Consider the following 24,844-nt stretch of genomic DNA (forward strand, 5'->3'; position numbering starts at 1 on the left):
TTTGCTAACTCTCCAGCAAATTTTGAGTCAAAACATATATCTCGGAACGGCTGGCATGGGTATTAACACTGTTATTGATAAGGAGAGAACAACGTTTCAACCTTCCTAGGTCATTTTCAGGTTAACAAAGAGAGTTTGCAACTAACAGTTGCTGGACAAATGTCTTAAGAATGAGAGTATAAACGGGTACGGGATTGTAGGGGGCGATGCAGTTGGATGTTAGGTTATTAATTAGTATAGGTATAAAGGTGTTCCTTTACATTGGTTTAATTTTGGTTTTAGTTGCTGTATAAGTAGGGCTTCTTTGAGTGTGTGCTTGTTTATATTTGTTTCCCTACTTAGTATCTGGGAGTTTTCCATGGTTATGTTGTGTTTTTGATTTGCAGTATGCAAGTTTTTTTTTGTTTTTTTTTTCTTTGAATCTAGTTTTCATTCTTCTGCTTGTTTCTCCAATATAGAAGTCATTGCAGTTGTTGCTTTGTATTTTATAAATTATGTTGGTGTTGTGTTCATCAGTGTATGTTTTACATAGTATGGACTTTAGTTTTGCACCTGGTTTTTGAATAAATTTGGTGTTTAGTGGAATGTTGTGTTTTGTTATAAGTTTTTCCAAAAGTTGGTTATTTTTTTGCTGATATTGTGAACATATGATATGCAGCAGAGTAAGATTTTGTAGTTTATTGAATCTTGGGATTTATTATTGTTTGTTTGTTGTTGATCTAGGTTTTCAGGAGAAATTTGTTAATGTCGATGAAGTATTGTTTTATTTTGTTGATTTCATCATTAATTTTATCGGGTGAGCATAGTTTTGTGGCTGTGCTTAGTTTATTTTTTAACATGTTGATTAATTGATTAATATATTCTAAGGTCAAAACATCGTTCTCTATAATGGGATACATTATACATTTCCTGGGACTCAGCACATGAAACAAAACAAAAACTCAACAATATCTTTACTCATTAATTTACAGATGTAATTGTATTTTAATTTTACAATTCAGTCAAACATATATTGCTGCTCATAATATGGTACTTCATTTACCAAAAATGTTTCCAGAAAATTAATTAAAATTTATATCTTGTAAAAAATGAGTCACATTCTTGCTAGAAATGAAAATATGATGAAAATGTTTAGGACAGAGACTCTTAGGTACTTTCACAAAATTTTGAATCAATTTTACTTCAGCTTGATATAAAGGTACCAAGGATGTTGATACTGTTGAATTTGTAAGATTCAGAAAGAAAGCACTATTTGTATGTTCATTGGCATGAAAATTTTGCTAAGACTAAATATCATGACTGCCATATAATATACAAGTTACTAACTAAACTAGAAAAAAAAAAGCTGTATTCATGCTTTTGTTATTTGAAAAGTTTAGTAATTTTTGTGAAATAACCAAAGGTGTAATACAAATGAAACATGAAAACTAAGATGAAGAAAAATTATTTTATATCTAAAATTAAAATCACCGTGTACTGTTGAAAGTTTGAATGTGAATAACTGTAATAGATAAATAACATATTTTTAATAAAACAAAATAAAAATAATGTCATTTTTTATGTTCAAAATATTTAATCTTTAGCAAAATCTTGCTGGTTTAAATGAGGATAAATTAAAAAAATCTCAGAGTTACAGTATGTACTGTTGCACAAGTGAAATTTCCATATGACTTCTGCAAATTGCAGGTGCTCATGTTGAAAGGGTTAATTGATGGTCATTTGCTGCAGAAGTGCCTTGCAGGTCAAAGTTAGAAGTTGGTAAAACTCAAAAACTGGTTCTTCATATCAACTTTGTGGTAGTAGTTGGAGTTGTACCTTAAGCTGAGTTATGTGGTATTGCAATAGTGACAGCCACAGTTTTTCATTTCTCCATAGAGAGTGCTAGTACACTCTCTGAGATATATAAGATACTTGTGTTCTCCCCACACATTGTCTTTGTTTTATAAGAAAAAAAAGGCTTTTTGTTTTTTATGCAAGGACATGGCACCATCTATGATTGTTGTCAATGCTATCATATGTCAAAGGTAATAAATGCTCAATAACAGGGAATGGAGGGGGGTGAACTCACCATTAACATGCTCTTTGTCCCAAACTATCATCCTATAAAATTTGATTGAGATTAGCTAAGTGATCTAGATTTTTGTGCTTTATATATAGAAAATGTAATTTTACTGATTATTTAAATTAAAAATTTAAGAAAAATTGTTCTTAAATTATGAAGAAAAATGTTTCTTAAGTAGATAAAATGCACTGATTAATTAATGCTTCAAATTGCCTGCATACATGTAATGGAAATAATTAATCCTAAATAAACAACATTTCCTTTATTAAATGGGGTTTTCACATCATAAATGTGTTTAATACAGAAATGTGAAATCTCTCTATTTTCAAAAACTTCTCCCTGTCAACCTGGAGGGAGGAGCATCATCTTCCTGTTTTTTAATTCTGGTTTGACCCCTGCTTTTATCATATCAGTTCTAAAGATATTCTTGGAAACATCAGTAAGATACAAAAATGAGTTAATGATCATAATGTATCCTTGTAAGATAACCTTCCCCTTTCCAAGAATCATCCTAGTTGTCTTCATGTGAACCCTTTCCAGTTATTCAGAATTCATTCTCAGGTAACTGGTTTTCTTCTTTTACTTGTAATCAATGTATACAGATATACCCTAAAATTCTGTTGGCATAACTTTTAGCAACAGATTACTGCTTCAATGACTTAAGTGACTTATTCACTGCTATGTTAAGATCCTATCTTTCAGACTGGGAAGCCATGTATGTTAAATTTGTCATCCAAATTATGATAAACCATCTGCATTGCCTTACACTTGCTATAACTATAGATTATTTGCCAAATACTGTTTGAACTTGTAGTTCCTCAATATTCCCATCAACAGACCTTACTAATGTACTGATTATGATTCAGTCAGTACCATTAAATTGAATAGGACAAAAACAACGTAGGCCCAAGTACTTATTCCCTAAACACTTTACTAGTAATGAGGGTCTGGTTTGATTGGATTCCATCAATCCAGAGGACATAGAAAGGACAAAGTATGCACGTTATGATTTTTTTATTAAATTACATTCAAAATCTAATTAAAATACTTTTAATAAAAGTATGTTAATATGCTTGGAATCAAAATATATTTTGTAATTCAAATTTATATCTTATTTAAGCTTTAAGTTTTAATTTCAAAAGGAAGAATTTAAATTCTCACCCTTGGCCCCTGATTTGCATGACATAATGGTATTTGGACTTTTCATCTGTTACACTCTCCTTATAAAGGTTTCAGATTGTGCAACTAAATAGTAACATATACTACAGATGTTAGTGAACCAGAAAGTAAAATTTTAAACCTCTTCTTATTTTGCTGAGATACCACTTAAATTTGTCAAACCAACATGACATATCCCTCCCATATCTTTTAAGACATGTATATAATTCTCTCTGACACTGCTGTTGAACATGTAAATAACCAATAGAAAGAGCATATTCTAAACTATGTAAAACAAATGGTTGTTTTAGCATTCAAGTGAACAAAACTGATATTTTATGAGGGGAGCTTGATGTGTTTAAACTAAAGATGTTTCTTTGAGCAATGATGGCCTTTTTTAAACATATTAATAACTTATTTAGAAAGCTACATAAATTACGGTTGATGTAGGACATACTATTGTAGTGCCTGCTACACTTTTTGTGTTACAAAATGCATATTATTGTTTTTCATTATCTCATCCAATGTTATTTATCCAATAAGTTTTTAATTTTTACACTTTAGTTAATTTTATAACCATAATAAATAATTCATGAAAAACAAGAAATACAGCACTTACATTTGACCTCTTGTTTTTTGCTGTTAGATACTGATGAAATATACGCTTATGAAAAAGTGATGGTACTAGTACACTAAATAATTTTTTTATTTACTTAAAGGATGAACCTAAGAACACAGAATAATAATGCACACAAAGAAAACAATTTTCTATGTCTATGATAATTTAACTGGCCTTTTAACTAGGACAAGAAAGATGTATACCTTGATAGGGTAGGCTAGAAGACAACACTTAAAAATGCTATTAGACAATTAAGATCATGAAGAATGTATTTAATGTAAAAATAATAGTATATAGGTCTAATTTAGTATAAGAATATATCAAAGTTCGTTCCTTCTAAAGTTTTGTGTAATCTGCATAATCTGTATGTCATATAAAGAGGCTTTAAGGATCTTTCAAAGATATCTGTATATATTTATTTAACCTTAGAAATGAATTAATGGCTTTGTCATGTTTTTTCTATTGTAGGTAGTATCATGGATAATGACTCTCTGGGTTTGTGGGTCCCTTCTTGTTTTCCTTCTTGCTCGAGTCTTGGGTGGAGAGGTAAGATAGGTTCTACATAATTTACTGTTATTTAAGAGATTAGTAACTGGTTTGTAACTAAAAAAACTGTTTAAAAATTGTAAAGAATAAAACAGTATTGTTCCATTTTTCTAGTTGCTAATAATGTAAGTGAATCATTAATAAAAGTTTAACTAAATATTTCATGTTTTGTTTTAGTTGTATGATTGGGCACATATTGAACTCATTGGTTAGTGATAACTACATATTTGACTGAGGTTTACTGATAAATGTTTTCTGGTAATTTCATTGTTTATTTTTTAATTTGTTTTTGTTAAAATGTTTTTCTCTTTTTTTCTATTTCTCTGAAGTATATTTTTTTCTTGAAGTAATATGATAATTAGTTTCTCATAATTCCAAGATTTCCAGATGATCATTTCTTGGGACTTGTAATTTGTCTCCATAGATAATAAAAAAATAAAGTTGTGACAAATCATGGTTTTTGTACATACCTGGCATAAATGTTTTACAGTAACACAAACATTTGTTACAAATCCAGTAATGTTAGATAATATTTGAGTAGTTTTATTTGAATGATGTTGATGTTAGATACTATAGTTAAAAGTTAGCATGTTCTTAATAATATGATATTTTACCATATTAGGTAAACTATTCTCAGTGCCTTGGAGTAATTGGATATTCTGTTTTGCCTTTGATCATAACAGCAACCACCTTACCACTTTTAAATCCTTTTCCATTCATTAGTCTGTTTGTAAAGGTAAGTTATATTTAATCTTTAAGTTACTTGTTTTTATGTTGCTTACTTCAGGTGGAGTCTGCATGTCACATCATATTGAGTTAACGTTTTTCTGCTACAATACTAAGTGAAAACATTTAACAAAAAAGACTGAGCATGTTCAGTTGTTTTCTCTTTAGAATACACAAGAAACCCCAACAGTAATTAGAGTGATTTGCTGTAGTATTGATATTTTTGTTATTAGAACTCCTGTAACTGACAAAGTGCTATATTCTAAATTTTCATTGTTGAAACTAATGATAAAAAGAGTTTGCTCATTTATAAGCTGAGACCCAAAATTTTATGAAAATTAGAATGATAGGAAATGCCACACTTGCCTATGTTATCAGTAGAGTACTTCATATTTAGGTAATCAAAGTGTTGATGTTCTTTGTATTATAAATTTACCTAAATATCATTTGGTTAGTAGTCTACACTATATAGGCAAATACTCTTTAATTATTAAGAGTCCATTGACAAAATGTCATTTTTATGCCTGCAGATACAGTTGAGGTGTGTTTTCAAACCAAATTCCAACTTTACAATTGTTTTTGTTATTTATGAATTTACTTGTCCATGCTGTCAGCAGGGTTACATTGGTTCTACCAAAAGAAAATTAGTAACATGTCAGCTTAAGTTTAATAGACTTGTACATGTCCAAGGTAAATGTGATATTCCCATTCATTCTAACTTGTTTAAGATCTGAGCTAGGGAGATTGATGCACAGAGTTTCTTCATTTATATTCTAAGACCCAAAATTAATGTTTATTAGTTTTGTAACCATGAAAGTTATCAATTACTTGGGAAGGTCTGAAGAGATCCAAATTTAACCTACTGGATGAAAAATTGGAAATTTTACCTTTATCTAGCTATTGAATTGTTATGAAATATACTGGATTATGAAGGTTGTTTTTATTTATTGTGATAATTATAGTCTTATTTTGAACGGAAAAAGCCTTGTATAATGCTGTAGTTTGTGATACTTAAGTTTGAGACATTTTAAATGACTAAAACATTTTGTTTTTGATATAAAAATTCACTCTAGCAGCTGTGCTTTACATTAATACCATAAAAAGCATCAGTCATGCTTGCAAAATATCAGTCTTTCAAAATCTGTTAACAAATTAATAAAATAGAAATTTTTAAAACAATCTTGTAATAAATACTTTATTAATGTGTTTGAGTCCTAGGTATGTGTTAATCATTGTATTGTTAAAAATGCTTGACAAAAATTTCTCAAACTTTGTTGTAATACTAAAAGCTTTTGTAAATAATTTGATTAGTATGGTAACTTTTGTAAGCTTATTTTATATTCAAAAGTGGACAAAATTCCATAACTACCATGCATGAAATGCTGATGACAAACATGCTAGTTTCACTATTTGATTACATGTGACAAGCTGAAGAATACTTTGACCTTCTTGCATCATGGTTGATGGAATACAGATCTTAGTACAAATTGCCATTCTTCCTTGCATAACTTTAGGATTACTTGTGGTACATGTCAACTACCATGTGTCAATGTATTGTGTTGTTCAAATATTACATATTTCTCCTTTAAATTAACAGCTCTGTGTAAGACTGAGAAAATATTGTTATGGTGTCCTGCACCACTTTTAGTCTAATTTGAGTGTAATAGAGTTATTCATATTTTTCTAATTTTGTAACTCCCCAGACTTCAGAAACTCAGCTTAGAAATTAGAAAATAAAATTGTCCATAATTACTGCCAGATATGATGATCTAAATGACAAATATTGATAATGAAAAGTATAAATAGGGGTCTGTGTGTTATTTGTTTTTTTCATTGTTGACAAATTAATTTCTTTAATTCTTACTAATGAGGAAAACTTAAGGTATTGTTCTTATATTTTTTCTTTACAAGACTCAATTAAAGGTAAAGAAATTTAGACTGCTGTATGACTAGAAGAGTTGTATAATTATCCAAATTTCATTGAAATTATTAATGAACAAAAAATGAAAGTAAATAAGGATTTCAATAAACAACATATCATGAAAGGTAAATGCAGTAGCAGACAAGTTTTACTCTTGAACTTTCTATCAGAATATTAGCTTTAGCATGCATTATATTTATCAATGTGTTTCATTGTATTTTTCCTTGCTGTCAGTGTCACATGTTTTACTAATATTAATCTATAATTGCATCCAATGTAATATCTTGGGGAGTTGCTGTTCATTTAATACTTAATATTAATGTTTATTTTTGAAAGTTAATTATTTCAGATTTGAAGATAGAATTTTTTAATTGAATTATTCTGTTTTGGAATTAACAGTTATACCCATATTCACTAGAACTGAAAAATTATTGTATTGGATATAATATTCATAAAGTTGAATTAATTTTTCGTTTGTTTGTTTCAGTTAATGGGAGTAGTATGGGCCACATACAGTGCAGGCTCTCTTCTGTGTGTGCAAGAACTACAGAACAAAAGACCATTACTGCTGTATCCAATATTTCTGCTCTATGTATATTTCTTTTCTCTGTATTCTGGAGTGTGATGCTTGTAGATGAAGATCACTGTTGCTTTCAGTCTTTCTTCTTTCAGCACATTTCTGTTTTTCAGGTGTGGTGCAATAACAAAAGAGCAGAAACTGCTGTTATTGTTACATTCATTGTTTTTATGCTTATGTGTATTTCCTTTCTGGTTGTTTTGGAATGTGGTAAATGCAGGGACTACAGAACAGTAGTGTTCTCCAATAATTTGTGTGAATATGAAGGTACTTCAGAACAAAATATCACCATTGTTGTATCCAGCATTCTTTGTTCTTCTTCCCACATATGATTGTTTTCTGCCTGTTTTGAATGTGATGATGCTTTTGTTCAGTGATATGCATTGAAACTAACCAGATAACATCATATGTTAAAGACATTCATGAGAAATCTTGAATAAATTTGTGACTGAAGCTTATAACTGTTATCTTACAGGTCAAAGCATCCATCAAAAACATCTCACGTAAAGTTTTGTGTGACTGTTAGAAGATGTTCTGTGATTTTTAGATAAACAGAAATTCTTTTGTATTTTGTCCACATTGTTAAATTTATTTGAAATGTGCAAGATGTTTAAAGTTGACTACAAGCAGGATATGCTTAATAGAAATTTAAAATGATTTTCTGTAATTATTTAATCTTTGTTACTAAGTGATGTACAAAATGTGGAAATGTATATCTGATTTATATGCCAACCAGAATATTCATGCATAGTTTGTTTTTGTGTAAATTTAAATAAAATATTTAATAAATATATTATAAACTTCAGCTACAATAATCTTTGCACCTTTTATTTGAATTTTCACTTTGGTATTATGTCAAAGGTGTACATACTATATAAAATAAAAGCTTATTTCAAATTAACTAAAGATTTTGAAATTAAAACATATAATGGGAATTACAGATCTCACAACTATTAAAACAAGTTCATTTCTATTGTGTTATCTAATTCAATATACGTCATTGGCATTTCTCAGGTGATGGAAATATTTATCACAATGTAATAAAGCACGAATATTGTGTTAAGCAAAGGTTTGCCAACTCATTGTTTAGTCATGTATTGATCATATCCTGTAATCATTAGCAAAAACAAAAAAAAATTATTGTCTTTATTAAATAATATTTTTTCATTTAAAATAGAAGTCATCTATTTCAATATTATTCTCTTTAAAATGTTTATTTTATACCAGCATTAGGTTATTGTGGGTGGTACAGTGCTTTTGAACAACTGCATTCCCTTTGGTCAGTAGCTCAGAATAAGAGACTAAGACAGTCATAGGTTTGTCATAAATACAAAATATTGTGAAAAAAAACAACAAAAAACATACAGATTACTTGGGAAAAATTTATATCTAAAGCATGAAATGTATTTTGTCATTGTTAAGAGTTGATAAATATTAAAAGAAACAGAATTAATAAGTGTTTCAATATCTTATTCATATTCATTACTTCATTTTCCTAAATTTTTGTTAAATGAAGCAAAAACAATGAACATAGGTAATTAAACTAAATGTAATGAGGCATTTGAAAAAAAAGTCCCATGAAACAAGTTATTTTGAAAGTCTCAAAGCTAAGCATCTTTTATTATTAGTTTTGTTATTGTAGCTTCAGATGTGTCTTGTAGATTTAAAATAAAGTTGTTTTTTAAATAAAGAGTATGTTATTTTATTGTTGTACAGAATACATGCCAATAAAACTATGCAGCTGTTTATTACAAGAGTATTCTGATTGGACTCTGTTGTTGTTATATCATTAAAGGTTTTGGTACGTAATAGGCTCTTTTAAAACAAAAAAGTACATAATTTGTAAAAACTAACCATTGTATCTTCTTACTAATTCATTCAAAGAGTATTTTCACATCAATATTGTATGCTTTAGTGGGTACAGTCCATCATTAAATTTATTAATTTGCTATAGAAGAATTCGAAGAAAAATTTTCTTTGTATTAGTTTAATCTCAATTTTTTTTATATCTGTTCAGTGTTTATGAATACTTCCTAATCCCTCTTGGTGGGTTCAATGAAGACTTATTAAAATTTGGAGTTTTATACCTGAAATGAGTACCCATACAGCTATCAATCACAAAACTGCACAGTAGGATAGCTGTATGGGTACTCATTTCAGGTATAAACTCAAATTTTAATAAGTCTTCATTAGCATATCTATAAGCATTTTATTAACTTCTAAAATCAAATCCCTGTTTATCTCAAATAGTAACAATAAACGAGGATTTGATTTTAGAAGTTAATAAAATGCTTATAGATATCAAATTTATGTTATTTGCCAACAAGATTGACAAGTACAGTTTCCTTTTTTAACACACATTTTAATATACAAACATAAAAACAATACAATTTATAATAACAATTATTACTAATAGTGTAGATATTAAAATTGCTGTGTAATGGATTTACCATTATAAATTAAAATACTATCTGTTCCAATATAACCACAATTCTAAAATTACCATACAGGAACACGAGTTGAGCCAGTCGGCTTGTAAAATTTGTGAAAGTCTTGCTTAATTTTGTATTTAATAACAAAGTGGAATTTCAGACAGATACTCAAGATGATAATTTACTTTGTATATATAATTAAACATTTATATTTTTTTATCCAAAATAGATAGTAATTGCAGAATAACTTAGGCATGCTATTTCTGATCATCATAATCTTATAATACTACAGATTTACCTGAAACACTTTAAAAATGAAATTATATTCATTCCTGCAAAGAAATTTTATTAGTTAGAAAAATAAATAAAACTATTCAGTGATAATTCAATGCATTTTAATATTTATAAAGTTTGGTTTGTGTGTGTGTGTGTGTGTGTGTTAACTTGTGATAATGTACTACCTGTTTGTTTCATAAAATTGACTAAATTAATATTTAGGTTATAAATTAGTTTTAGTCTGTACAATTAGCTCAATATGTGATAAGATATTATAAATGAAAATGGATCTCTGACAATTAGGAATCTTTCCATGAACATAAAACCAGAAAAAATTAAATATATGAAACTAAATAAAGTGCTGGAAAGATGGATAGTGATATTTTCATCTAATATAAACCCCAGGTCTCACTGTTTGAGCTGAAAGAGATTGAGCAAAAGGTGTTCCAACAAATTTAATCTCATTAAAATTGTCTAGCTTCCATAATATACTAAAATTATGAATAAGAGTGATTGCATGAGATGCAATGCAGCACTTTGAAAAGCTAAGGTTGTATATCACTGATTGATCTCTAGTATACTAAATAGACTAGGAAAACACAGGTTGAAACTGATGAGTTGGAAGACAGTAAGAGTTTTGTTATTCAGCTAATCAGGAGGTCAGTTCAGCAACTGCCAGTAGTGAAGCCGCTTTTTTCACCGAATTTTACCCACAATTGTTTTTTTTTTAAGATGCCAGCTATAATGAGTGGATTAACTCACTAATGGCAGACCAATAATTCTGCTACCCTTTAGTTAGTTAGTTCTGCTACCCCCACCCAATAACAACATCTTCCTTCCAGTAAAAGAGAGACTTTAAAAGTGAAGGAAGTGGTAAACAGATATAAAGTGAAAGTGGGTGGGAAGACAGAGATCCACCATGTAAATCTGTTAAAGAGATACTTCAAAAAGGAATAAAACATAGTAGATGCAGCCATGTAGGCTATAGGTGTGGCTGTCAGAGATGCAGAACCAGAAGACAGTGACTTCTCTGTAGAAGATAAAGACCTACTACTTCCAAAATTATTGGATTTAGATGAGATGTACAAAGACTTTAACACAGGTGAAGAACTGACTGGCAAGAATGAAAAAAGAAGTAGAATATCTACTCTGCAAGTGTACAGATATATTAGGAAAGGCAAACCTCAAACAACACAAGATGAAGACAAAAACAAGGGATCCTATTCAGGTGAAGCCCTACTGGAAGGCCCTACATGAAAAGTGATTAACAAAGGAACTGCAAATCTTGGTGTAGATTTTATAAGGAGACTTAGTGTAAGAACAGTCATTTTTATGTAGTGTGATAAATATAAATACTTTTCTTGAAGAGGGTCTTATTGTTGGATATACAAGACTATTTAGTTTAAAGAGTTATTTAGTTTTGTAACAACAGTATTAAAAGTTGATTATTTTAAAAGTGATAGTTATGACAAATTTCATTACACAACTCATAAGATCCATACAATGTATGATAGTTCAAATGTTATAAACTTACTTCACATTAGGTGAGCCTTGTGTATTTTTCTCATTGCCCTAAGTGAGTATTATTACATTCTAACATGTCGTAGTTTGTAGAAAGTTCTAGGTCTCACTTGTCAGTTGGGTAAAGTATATATATATATAAGAGAGAGAGAAAAAGTCATGTCAGAATGAGTGAAGTAAGTTAGACTGTATGATTGTTAGTTCAGCCATAATAAGCAATATCAGAAGTTTCACAGTTCAACAGAGATAAGGAGAACAGATTGTTTTGTCAAAGAGTGTTCTAAACTAATTGAAACTGCCTGTGTGAACCTTGACAAAAAGAAGACAATTATAGTTTCTGAATATGACTCTGGTAACCCACAGACTTATATAAATGGTAAAAGAGAATATTAACAATTTGTCTTGTTAGTTGTGTTCTGAAGTGACTAAATCTGCTTGTGTGGACATTTGACAAGAAAAAGGAATTATATGAAACTTCAGTAGACAGAACTGTGACATTCTATAGTGTAAATGTTTGACTTTTTTAATATATTATTTTAAAAAAGTGGATAGTATGTTGTCTGTTTAATGTTTAAATTTTCTCCAACAAGTCACCTACTGTAAATAATCTGGCCCTGTAAAACCTGAGAATACCAATAAGCCATTTTTTGACCATGCAAAGGCATTAGTGTGGGCAACATAACACTTAAAGATCCTTACTGTATATAACAAAAGATCAAGATCCAATCAACCATAGAACTGAGAAACAGTATTCAGATGAATTGGAGAAAAGGATTAATTTCCTTCCTGGTTTGCCAGTGTCTTAGGGAAGAACCTGTCTGAATTCAGGAGAATGTAGATAGAATGATAATGTGTCTTGAGCATAATAAATGCAAACAACTCCAACTGGAGACATACCTCAAGGGAAAGGTAATACGTGGTACATGAGGCTAAGGTCTTAAGTGCATGTAGAGATAGAACATGAAATACCACCTTAATATATGAGTTACGTAACTGAAATAGTCATTTAGGATGAAGAAACCAAAATGACTTGAAGATGCCAGAGAGCACTTGGAACTAAAATAATTTTTGACTAGAGTATCTAAAGGCAACTAATAAAAATACCTTATGTAAGGTGGAAGGTGCAAAAAACAGGTAAAAAACAAGTTATAACTGGTACTTCTATCTGAGAGGTTCAACTTCCTCTCTATAAACCACTATCATTATGTTTGCTATTTCACTTGATAAATCTTTATCATTGGAATATGCATGGCAACCTTAGAAGTTAACCCCAATGACATTGAAATGGACTGCATATATCTCCCATGCATGAAGCTGGAACTTCAGGAGAGCTGGATGTATGATGTCGGATCTTAGCTGCCTCTACAGAGATAGCCAAAGAGGAAGTGGAAAAGGTGGGCACTCCTGAAGGTTCTGTAGAAGTCAAAATCAAGGTTGAGCCCTCAACAAATGGTTAGAATGAGTCATTATAGTACATTGGGTAACATACAAATCTTTGGAAAGGCCTAGACTTGTAATTTATCCAGTCCTGACTGAATGCATCTATTGACAGTGCCTACGAGTGAGGTACTGGAGACTAAAATGCTGATAGTTGAGTGCTCAATGCATTGATCATCAGTGTTCTGAACTGAGAACAAATCCAATAAGATAATCTCTGTATGATGAGGTGGCAGAGAAACATCTATCATAGTATTGTTCTAATCTAACCACCCTCAAGATCAAAGATGATCTTCAGTAAGGACACTGAGGAATCCAGTTAATTCCTGATCATGATCTATTGGGTGCATAAAGGTCATTGAAAGGATCTCATATGTGTTTGTCCCAGAATAATGAGTGATTCAAATGATGCCCATATCTACAAAAGATAGAAGCATCCTCACAGTGGGAAAAGAGAGGTGAGTTAGAGTTAGACTGCTTGTTCCATTGCATGGATCCCAATGGGAGTCAGCTGAGTCAAACTGAGATGCGTGTTAAAAAATAACCATCTAAATGATATATTGCGTTTGAGTGTTTCTCACCCTTGATAAGTAAGCATTCCCTTGTTGTTTCTTAAAGTAGAATCCTGGTGTGACATTCTGCCAACTAATGAGATGATACCAGCAGTAACCAGTCATCCATTGAATGGCATGTGCACAGGGCTAGGGACTGGAAGTGATGAGAAATCTCATACAATTTGGTATGAGTGCCAATGCTAGTCTGAAGAGCAGAGACCTGAACTGCAGCACATGACTCTTGTGCACAAAACACACATAGTGGTGGAATGCCACCACTATAGACATTTTGATACAAGTCAGCAATATTGAACTTCTACATCTACTATCCTGGTAAAAAAAAATGCAGAGTGAGGAATGATTCCATTGTGAACCTTGGAAGATCTATGGATTCATATAGACAAGAAAGATTGAGGACTGGATGCCAATCTCCTGTTTTCTTGGGCACAACAAACAAACAGGAATAAAACCCTGAAAGAACTGGTATGATTCTCTCTCCACTGTCCCTAGACTAACAAAACTAATAGCTCCAGAACAAGGTTTTGAAATCTGATTATCTGTGGGAGGTGGAAACACCATAGATCCATTTGATAATGGTGGTCATGATGAGAGCTGAATGACTAATACCAACTCAAGGATCTTTAGTATACATAGATCTGTGGCAAAAATTTTCCATATGTCCAGAGATTTACAGAGCTGAGTTACCACATATTCAAAGGCTTATGATATTTGCTACCACTGCTGGTATTCTAACCCAAAGAGGAGGAACCTCATGGGTATGGACAAAATCTTTTCTTGGCATTTATAGATAGAGGAGCTGATGTTGGAACACTTGAACCGTGGCAGAACTTAACCCCATACAGGAGCCAAGGAATGCTGAGACACCAATGACAGACATGAGTACAGACATGTAACATCAACACTTGATTCCAAATGCTCCAGGACACTTGCAAAATCAAGGGGTAGAGAAAAATGGGCCTCACTGAACTTACAGAGGGCAGCAGTTGGTAGAGAAACATCCTTGAACAATGTCTCTCTGCCCCACAAATCCTGATGCAACAACAGTCTCTACTTGTCATCAAATTGATGTGGTAAGAGATGAGTTTTTCACAAAAATTGGAGTGATAAGAAATTGTAGCAAGTATACAAGGTGAGAAGAATCCTAGAAAGTTGTATTCTATCCAGGTTTACAACATACTCCATTTTTTAACCCTAAATTTCCAGGAGTAAGCCTAATCTTTGACAGTTGGAATATGCATCCACTTGGAGGTTGTATGATAAATCACAGTTCTGACAAATGTGGCAGAACAAAGCTTAGTTGTCCCTTCATGTAACTGAGCACTAAACCTCCCCACATTAAATGCAGTATCAGTAGATGGACAAAGAATTAAGTATATGCCCTCAGACCTTTCACCCATCAAGGAAGAAGCAAGATCAAAAGCAACTGGGAAAAAAAAAGACTCAAATATCACACTCAATGGACCAATTGAAGAAAAGGAGCTGGAGTCTGACAATCCAAATGTGCCCTCTTGAGAAGTTAACAGAATAAAGGAAGGTACAGGAAAAAGCAAATCAGTCTCAAGTGAGTGCAGCCCCCCAACTGTTGAGCAATGCTAGGTATTGGATGCCTTTCTTCCCCAGAGGCACAGTGGTGTGTATACATACATACAATACTATAAACCAGATCTCATGGTGGGAGAGAGTATGGATAGCTTTGTGCTTAACTACAAACAAACAAGAAATCAGATGAGGGATAGGAGCGACCTCATTTGTCTCTATGCCAGAAACAATAATCCAGGAAGTTATGCTATCAGCAAGCCAAGTTAAAAAATGAGTTTCAATAAAAAACCTAGTAACAAAAGGAACACTCAAAGTATCTCCAATAGTCATAAAAAAGAGAGGAAATCCATTGATGAATGCTTTTTCCAAGAAAAAGTAATAATACTGTTGATAAAAGATACTTGTATACAGTACCAAGCTAGAGGATGATGCATCAATGGAGGTCAAGAGTGTCATGAGATGGATATCACCAACAGCAACCAAGTGGGGAATGAAAAACTGGAGCAAGCAAGTAAAATTTAGACCAATGCTTATTTAGATGGCAAAAGGAAGACACCCTATAAGTTGATTAAAGTTGTAATGTGAGAAGAGGTTTAGGAATAAAGAGCACACTTATTTGATATATGATTTTACCTACCAGTGGTTTGGATTGACTTCCTACCTAAAGAGTACAGTCCAGTGACATAACAGCATGTGAAGATATGAGTTAAAGGGGTCATCTCACATACCATAAGACTGATGAGAAAAACCATGAAAAAAAACTGTTTTGTTTGTGCATTAGGATTGTTCAAAATAATCAACTAAATGAAAGTAGTGTTTCTGATTATTATGGTTTTTGAATAGTTAAATTATCCAGGTCTCATGTGAGAATAGTTAGATGTTATCAGTAAATGAGCCTAATAATTAATTACTTATCAAATTCCACTAATCACTTAACTGCATCTGCTAACAATGTGCTGAGATGCAAATAATGGAGGATAAGGTAAAAAATGACAGTGCTAAAAACATTTAAGTTCTTTGAACACATTTTTTAATCATCAACTGATGCTGCTACCTACAACATTCCTGCTGTTTGAAGGTTACATTAAAAATATGTTGTATATGAAAGTCAGATTTTAAATCATTTTGTTCATAAAGTTACTTCTGAAAGACTGCAATAAGTTTCTTCGATATACCTAGCACATTGTTAAAACTGTATTCTATAGTCACCTGGTTTTTAACTTTCACCTTGGAAATTAAATAAATAATTTATTCTGCTCTGTAGACTTATGCCACTTAACTGCAAGAACTACAGGGATTAATCTGCATGAGAAAAATTGAAGATTCATGCCTATTAATAATTGCAGATTAGTAATAACAGACTACTTAACAGCTGTTTAATGAGAATAAAGGATAATGAGTTAGATGCAAATTTTTCTGCAGTATTCTAAAATTATTGTTTGCAAGTTCCAAATAACAGTTTAGCATTAATCCTTTTTCATTATATCCAGCGAGAGTTTAGGAATTATATTATGAACATTTCAACATTAAACTCTTAACAAAATTTAGGCTAGATCAAAACAAGGAGCATTTCCATTACATTTTTAAATGTTACTAGATGTGTAAGTTAATGTGGCATTTTGTTGTTGTGGCATATTTGAAATTAGGGTTGTAAGAGATGGCCATTTGATATTCTTTCTAATTTTCTTTGGCAGTAAAATTAATCTGAGTTGTTGCTTTATGGGTTGTTTAGGTCTTGTATCTATGATGTATGTGGCAGATATTTTAAAGTCAGCAACAAGGTAGTGATGGTTGATATATTCGTTTCGGGTAACTTCAGCTTCTTGTCTTCATATCTTAGTAAATGCAACTTTAATTTGAAGATGGGAAACCAAAACTATTTGAAGCATTGAGATGAATCAATCATCTCTACCACAGGCTGCTGCTGACCATAAAGAAAAATACACAACAAAGTATTCTTAACACTTTTCTTAGGTGGTGAAGCAGCTAACTGTGATTGACAACAGAAATTTTACTAAAGTAACTTACTGACACCTTCTTCATAGTTGTATAACTATGAAATAGAAACTGGTAAATAGTATTCATAGTTACCATTTACAGTGGAACTCCAATGTATAATATCTTCTGACTTGTGGCTGGTGTTATTTGGTAGGGAGCAGATATTGAGATGTCAGCTTGATTTTAAGTAGAAATACCTCACTATGATTCTTATCTCAGTTAACTTTGGTCATTTTCAGTAATTTATACGAGTTCCAATACTGTCTTATTGTGACATTAAATCACAGAAAATTTTATTATTTGCACAAAATTTACTTCATGATGAAAAGTTATGGAGATGCTGCTGCTTGAATTTTTTGTAGCTACAGAAATATGTTTGATAACATAATGGCCACTTGTGTGTTAGAATGGGTAATTATGGGGAAGTTTTGTAGTTTGATGATGTATTTTAGAACTTATGAATGCTTTGATAAAAGTAATGTGGAAACCATGCAAAAAACATACGGCTTAGAATTATTGAAAATTATACACTAAGTTTCTTTTAACTTGCAAACATTTAAATCCTATTTTATGATGTAAGTTTTATATTATTTAAGCTTGTAAATCTTAAACTTTAAAACAACTGAAACAAGTCATTTATGTATCCATAACTCCATCATGTCCGATTATTTGTTATTCAAGAGGAAAAAAAATTTTATCCTATTACCTAACCTGTTAGCAGTTTTAAAAATTCAGTGAAATAGAAACTGGTTATGTTAGCAAAACATTAAGCATTCAGAGTGAATCTTAGTGTTTGATTAATTTACCAGAATCAGTTGAGTTTCGTTTTTAGGTTGTAATTTAACAAAGAAGATAGGTTGACAAAAGAACTAAATAAATTTCCTGTGAAACACCATAAATGAGAGTGTTTTTATAAATCACCACTACAGCTTCCCAATGATTTAATTTTAGTACAGTCTACTAACGCAGTTGATGAATGACCTGACAAGGTCACTAGAAACTTGTTTACTACAATGCATTAGTATGGTGACAATAATATTACCAATTGCCAATAGCATAACTTCTTTTACTTCAAAGACTGATTTTCTTGGGTATTTTATAACACAACGCACATAATTTCTATACATACACACACTCGCACATATTTATATATATCTATTTATTTACACAAAATTTTTAATGATTTGGCATCACACTAATTATTGACACACCATCAGAAAATAATGCTTAACATGAAGGTATACAGTAACAAAGGGTAACAAATGAGTCATTTGGAAATAGTCACAGGTGGTTACCTTCTAGAGTCAGAGAACTGGCTCCAAGAAACATGAACGTGGTTGACTGTTACTACTCATTATCTGCTTCACAACTGATATTAACAACAACCATGTCATTTCTAGATACAGCAGAGGAATGACTACTGAAATGGACTGTAGTACAACAGATAACAAGAAAGAACAATGCCTGGGTTGCTGCAACAACAGTGCTTGATGAAGATCTAACAATACTACAGCTATTCACAAACAAGGCTCTACAGAAAATGAAGAATAGCATATAAACACTGTTTATATCGAAATACTGAACAAAATTTCATCAAGAATATAAATACAACTTTAGTGTTTTAGACTATATTTCCAGAGATGTTAGGAAATACAAACTTAATGATACTTGGAGATCATATATCCTCATAAATCACATTGAAAATGCATACAATCTCTCATTCTTTGCTAACTTAAGACTCAATTCTCCACTAAAACAATCTCTAAACAATTCTATAAAATATGTTATTTTAGCTTTCTGGCAGTAATAAGTTAATCTGACTTTAAAATATTTTTCTCATAAAGTGTACAAACCTGAATAAAATAATTTATCACAGGGAGGTTACTTCTGACCATTCATTAGCAACAGACACCAATGTAGAGAGCTCTGAATGAAGTTTGTATTCCTCTTCACATTTGGCAATTTTCTCTTCATATTCTTTTTCTATTCTTTCATAAGCCTGCAGATGTATTTATAAAGATTATTTATGCATTGAAAACCAGTAGTGTAATGTTTATAAGCTTGTAGAAACGTTTATTTGTACACTGGAAATATGTAAAGTAGTTTTAATTCCTAAGCCTAGAGACATACAAAGTACCTATTAATATAGGTATTGAGTAGCAACTTTAATTGATGGTCTACGGGCATTTTTTTCCTCTTGATTTTTTAAAGTTATAAATGTAAAAATCAGCCACTTGTAGGAGTATTTGCATTGATTACTTTTCATGTTATTTAATAGCAATTCAAGTAGCTTAAACTATATTTTATATATAGTGTATGTGTTGTTTCCAAAATAAACAAATGGTATTAACCACTTAAGATGGAAGGAGGGGGATATTACCTATACTTATCTTAATGTTTAATTGCCTAACATATAGGCAAAATACTTTGTGTACACTTATAAGGCTTCATAGAGAAAGATGATTTTTACTGGTTTCTGGAAATAACACTAGGGGTCTGACTATAATAACTATTCACTATTGTCACCACTACTTTGATTATTGAATCTCTTTTGGAAATACTCTTAGATATTGCATAACATAATAATTCCCAAGGAATAAAAGAACCTGTCTGCAATGGTGCTTAACAGTTGAGGAAATGGTGTTAGACTTGAGAAATAGACCTGCATCTTCTGAAATGAAACTACCTCTCTCACCCAAAGCTATCTCAATCTTGGTTTCCTCTCTAGGTTACCTCTTTATTGCTAATAGCACAATAGTTTTTTTAAACATCTTAATTTTTGTACCATTTCAGAATATGTGTTAATCATGTGACTACCTTCCACCAAGCATACTGTATAATCTATACTAGTACAGGTAATTCTCCCTTCCATTCTAGAACAATCCTCACTTTTTTGATTGGTATCTCAGTGTACAGGCATGTGTTTTAACTTGTTCTCTATGAGATTACAAAATTATGATTGTGCTTAATCACCAATTTATATCAGTTTCAACTTCTTGTGCTTGATTTCCATTGTTTCTACTTATTTCTTTTAGAAATATTTCTGTTTCCAAATTCTAATTTGTTCATATGAATTTGAGATTTAATATGGCAGATGATGAAAGTCATGCAATAACAGACAATGGTTCTGACACAAGTCACAAAATCTCAGAGTTGACCATGCCTGTTGGGGAAGCACATGTTTTAGTTCACTGAGTGTTCTTGTCTTTTGTTCAGCCAACAATTTCTTCGTTTCGCGTTACGATTTTTTGAGAGGAAGAATATAACTATTGTGTCGAAATTTCTTTCTACAGCACTTTCCACCTATTACTATGTCTCCATGTAATCTACTGGAGTAGGTATTGTTCCTTTTCCCAGGAGATCTAGGGTAACAGATGCTTCCTTGGCAAGTTGGGGGATTAACTACATTCCTCAAAAATTTTAGGTTGGTGATCAGTTGAGAAGATTTCTCTCCATATCAATATCATGGAAACCTTGGTAATTTCTCAGGCTCTATAATTTCCTTCTGCTCCTACAAGGGCAGGTGATTATAACTGATTCTGAAAATTCTACTGTTGTCAGTTATATCATCAATGCAAGGGGAAACCAAGTCCAGATCTCCTCTACTAGACTAAATGACCATGACATGATGGTTCTGGCATGTCATGTTCATGGAATTATGGTTCTTGAAGCTAATTGTTTATCCCATCTCAACCAGGTTCTCTCAGTAAAGTGGTTGTTTCTTCCTCACATATTTTTGTGGATGGTGCATTTTCAACTGGAACACCACAATTATGTGCATTTGCCACTGATTAGAATGCTAACTTCTTTCCTTTCGGTCTCCAGTTTCTCATCCCTCAGCTCTGGGGGTGTATGATCTACAGAGTCATTTTCCTTATCCAGACCTCTTCTTTTCATGTTCTGCTGGTTGTTCTGTACTTGCCAACTCAAATATAGTTCTCTTTGCTCTAGCCCTTACTGGAGCAGTAGCCCCTGCCATTATCTCTGTAATGATTGTTTCTCCAACAACCATGACTGAACACATTTCATCCCAATATAATCAGACTCCACATTTACATATAAATTTTGACCAGTTCTTTGCCTCAGCTCAGGGATTCACTCTCATCTAATATCTTTCCTTGTCCATACCATTTGCTCTTCCTCTTTGTCTATGTACCAGAAGCATTGGCCTATTTGCTATGGATTCTGACCATTCCATCTTGCTGTTCTTCACCTGGCTGGTTGATCAGAGTTTGTTTCAATTTTTGCTTACTATAGAGCTGCCCTATCAACTACCTGCCATTTTTCACTTCATAAAGCCCTCTCTTCCCCGGTTATTCCCATCCTTATCCATTCCTTTCACTATATTCCTATGTTCTGCGATATATAGGGAATCTCAATGTTGTCCTCAATGCCCTATCCAATTCTCCCTTTGAATCTGTTGTATGAAAAGTCACCATCAACATATTGTTTCTTTGCACCAAATTCATCATCTATTCTAACTATGCCTTTAGCTGCTCAAAACTGCTGTCCTATGGACAACTCCCAATACATTTGTCACTGATCAATTGCACAAATGTCTTTCTTGGGCAGGTTTCATTATCCACCTATGGTGATTCTACACACAACTATTCACCTTTTAATAAGGTAAGTCAATATATTATTATTTGTTATCTTATTACACTAATATACATCATATTTCAGGATCTCACCTCATGGTGGGTGTTGTCTAGTCAGGTACACTGAATATTATATTTTAACACTAAATCTGTATACCTCTGTAATGTTCAATGTGGAGACTGAATGTATCTTTAAGACCACTGGCGATGTGTGTGTATTTCTGTTTTTCAATTATCATATTATTATTATATGTTAGATAAAAGACCATCATAGCTCATATGTACCCTCTCAGTGAGAATAAGACTATCATTATCATACTTATTATTGTTTTTGCCTAGCTGACCACACTTGTTAATCACAAAATAAATTTCTCATGCAAGGTGCTTCCAACAGATGTTGTTTTCTGCCTGGATGGACTGCCCTTGATATACTCAACAGTATCCTAAGGTACTTTCTCTGGGATGTTTTTGCCTGGAAACCACACTTGGCCTAATCCTCTGATTGTTTTTTTGTAAAATGCACTTGCTGATCCATGTAATCTTGTGCAAGGCACTTCCACTGGATGTTTTTTAGCCCAGGCAAACCACATTTGATCTTACAATCTTGTGCAAAGCACTTCCACTGGATGTTTTTTAGCCCAGGCAAACCACATTTGATCTTACAATCTTGTGCAAAGCACTTCCACTGGATGTTTTTTAGCCCAGGCAAACCACATTTGATCTTACAATCTTGTGCAAAGCACTTCCACTGCCCAGGTGGACCATACTTGGCCTAGTCATACAGAATGTATGGTCCTTTAGCCCTAGTCATGTATAATTATACCAAATTATCAGGCATCTTATTACGACCAACTATCACTTTGTCCCATACTGACACTTGCTACATTTGTGAATGAATTATACACTATCTGTTGGCAATGAGCTCATTCTTGATTACCTGATGATTTTTCATCAAACTACTTCTCCAAAGCACTTCCCCTCAACTTTTTATTTTCTGATAGGGAGGATTGCTCTTGTTACAATATCTCATAAGATGTTCTGACTGGTTGGCCAGCAACTGACATGTTCCAGTGGGCCCCAAGATTCTACCTTTAGCACATACTTATTTAGGCCTGTTGTTGATCCCACACTAGACATTCCATTTTTGTTCATGCTAGAGTTGAGCAGCGCTTCTTTTAAGAATGGTCCTATACATCTCTTTCTTCAGGCTATAGTGCCTGCCTACTACATGCTCTCCTATGTGTATTACTGTATTCATTACTAACTGATGAGCATACCTGTTCCAGAGGTAGTGCTATAAACCACAGTTATGCCTTTTCTTATTTCAGCACAACTGTTCTTTCAAGACCGTATTCAATCAAGTAGAGAGCAACTATCATATGAGCCTTCCCCTGCCCCTTTTCCTTTACAGTGTGCAATTTTAGATTTGGGTGAGAGGAGGTAGTACTGTTTGCAAGTTAACATTTTATAACAGAGAAAATGTATTTCTGATAGGTACTTACCACTTACCACCCTTAATTCATACTGACATGCCAGTGTTTTAAGTTTGCACATGCCAATTCTTAAAATTGAGAATTTTGCTAGTATAGATGAAGCAGTATGATTTGTGGAAGGCAGTCACATGATCAGCATGTGTTCTTAAATGACATTAAAATGAAAGGGTGAAAGGCTTGTTTGCTATTAGTGATAACATTTACTAGCAATACTTAGAAGGCAAACAAAGTTCAACATATCTTTGGATTAGAGCAGATGAATACCAACTGGAAATACATTTTCAGCATAGGAAAATGTTATCTTCAGAAAGCTCCATAATTAGAAGTCAAGACAGGTGAGATCAAGGGAGCATGGTGGAAATAGTAAAATTTAGGCTCTTAGTTACCACTTCTGTCATACCTGATCTAGTTACCAATTGTCAAATTATTCTTTAATAATTTAAAATAACACAAATACAAAAATAACTATCCAACAAATATGCACAAGCTAATGACATCTGATCTGTACTGATGTACTCAACTTCATGTAGTCCTTACAATATCCCAGATACACTTTTAAAAAAAAACAAAAAAACAGTTTTTTTTTAAATAAGTACAAAGCAAATTCATACACTGGAAAGGTTATAACAAACTGATTTTTAAGAAAATAACAACTCACAGTTTTTCTTTCTTCCTCTAATTTTCTCTTCACTTCTTCATGTTCTTTCTGTAACAAAGCCCTCTTTTTCTCCAGAGATACACTAAACTACAAAATGATACATCGCATTTGAATTACTTTATAAAAACCCTTCTCAAGAAGATAATTGAAAAAGGAAATTGTTAGCAAATTGAAAGTTTAGTTTAGGATTAAACTTTCTCAAAAGTAACTTAAAGGTTTTAAAATACTTTTCAGTCTCTAAACTTCACAAAATTAGTTTGTACATTTTATTTGTTTGTTCCTTTATTGGGTTAATTTTCAATTTTGTTATTAAAAGATTTCTTTATTACCAAATTCATAATTAAACATTGTTGGTTTAATGTTCTTTTTTGCAATAGAATCTTTGTGCAGATGGATTTGGACAAGCTAAAAACTTGCAAAGATGTGGAAAGTTGATGTTAAAAACACACTACCTTTCTGGGAATCACCTAATAACTACACATAGTTTGCTAAGATAACTTGTCTGTTTCACCAACTACATTTAGATATATCATGCCATTTCACAGTTCAACCGTTCATTGTTATATCAATGTTAATTTTTTTTTAAACCATTAACAATATTAGGGTCAAAAACCTGCTTGATACTCACCCTTTGTCTTTCTGTCACTGCTTGCTCTATTAACTTTTGTTGAAGCTCTCTCTTTATTCTGTAATAAATTTTTTAATGGG

The 24,844-nt window shown here is 32.1% G+C and overlaps 2 protein-coding genes across 11 annotated transcripts in view; one reads left to right on the forward strand and one right to left on the reverse strand.

Moving 5' to 3' along the window:
• Positions 1-9,299, forward strand: part of LOC143230682 (protein YIPF4-like) — a 61,515-nt gene extending 52,216 nt beyond the window's left edge. For all 5 annotated transcript variants that reach the window (XM_076464649.1, XM_076464651.1, XM_076464650.1 and 2 more), the window contains 3 exons: positions 4,308-4,385; positions 5,008-5,121; positions 7,520-9,299. In XM_076464649.1, the coding sequence (XP_076320764.1) occupies positions 4,308-4,385; positions 5,008-5,121; positions 7,520-7,657 (330 nt within the window). In that variant the 3' untranslated portion in view covers positions 7,658-9,299. The remainder of the gene's footprint in view (positions 1-4,307; positions 4,386-5,007; positions 5,122-7,519) is intronic.
• A 9,232-nt stretch (positions 9,300-18,531) lies between these two features.
• The window catches only part of LOC143230683 (1-phosphatidylinositol 4,5-bisphosphate phosphodiesterase classes I and II-like), a 151,863-nt gene continuing 145,550 nt past the window's right edge, over positions 18,532-24,844 (reverse strand). For all 6 annotated transcript variants that reach the window (XM_076464656.1, XM_076464654.1, XM_076464659.1 and 3 more), the window contains 4 exons: positions 24,765-24,822; positions 24,137-24,223; positions 19,241-19,386; positions 18,532-18,918 (listed from right to left, as the gene is read on the reverse strand). In XM_076464656.1, coding sequence (XP_076320771.1) covers positions 19,258-19,386; positions 24,137-24,223; positions 24,765-24,822 — 274 coding nt within the window. In that variant the 3' untranslated portion in view covers positions 18,532-18,918; positions 19,241-19,257. The remainder of the gene's footprint in view (positions 18,919-19,240; positions 19,387-24,136; positions 24,224-24,764; positions 24,823-24,844) is intronic.

This window comes from Tachypleus tridentatus, chromosome 10 (genome assembly GCF_004210375.1).
Source record: "Tachypleus tridentatus isolate NWPU-2018 chromosome 10, ASM421037v1, whole genome shotgun sequence".
Classification (NCBI taxonomy): Eukaryota; Metazoa; Arthropoda; class Merostomata; order Xiphosura; family Limulidae; genus Tachypleus; species Tachypleus tridentatus.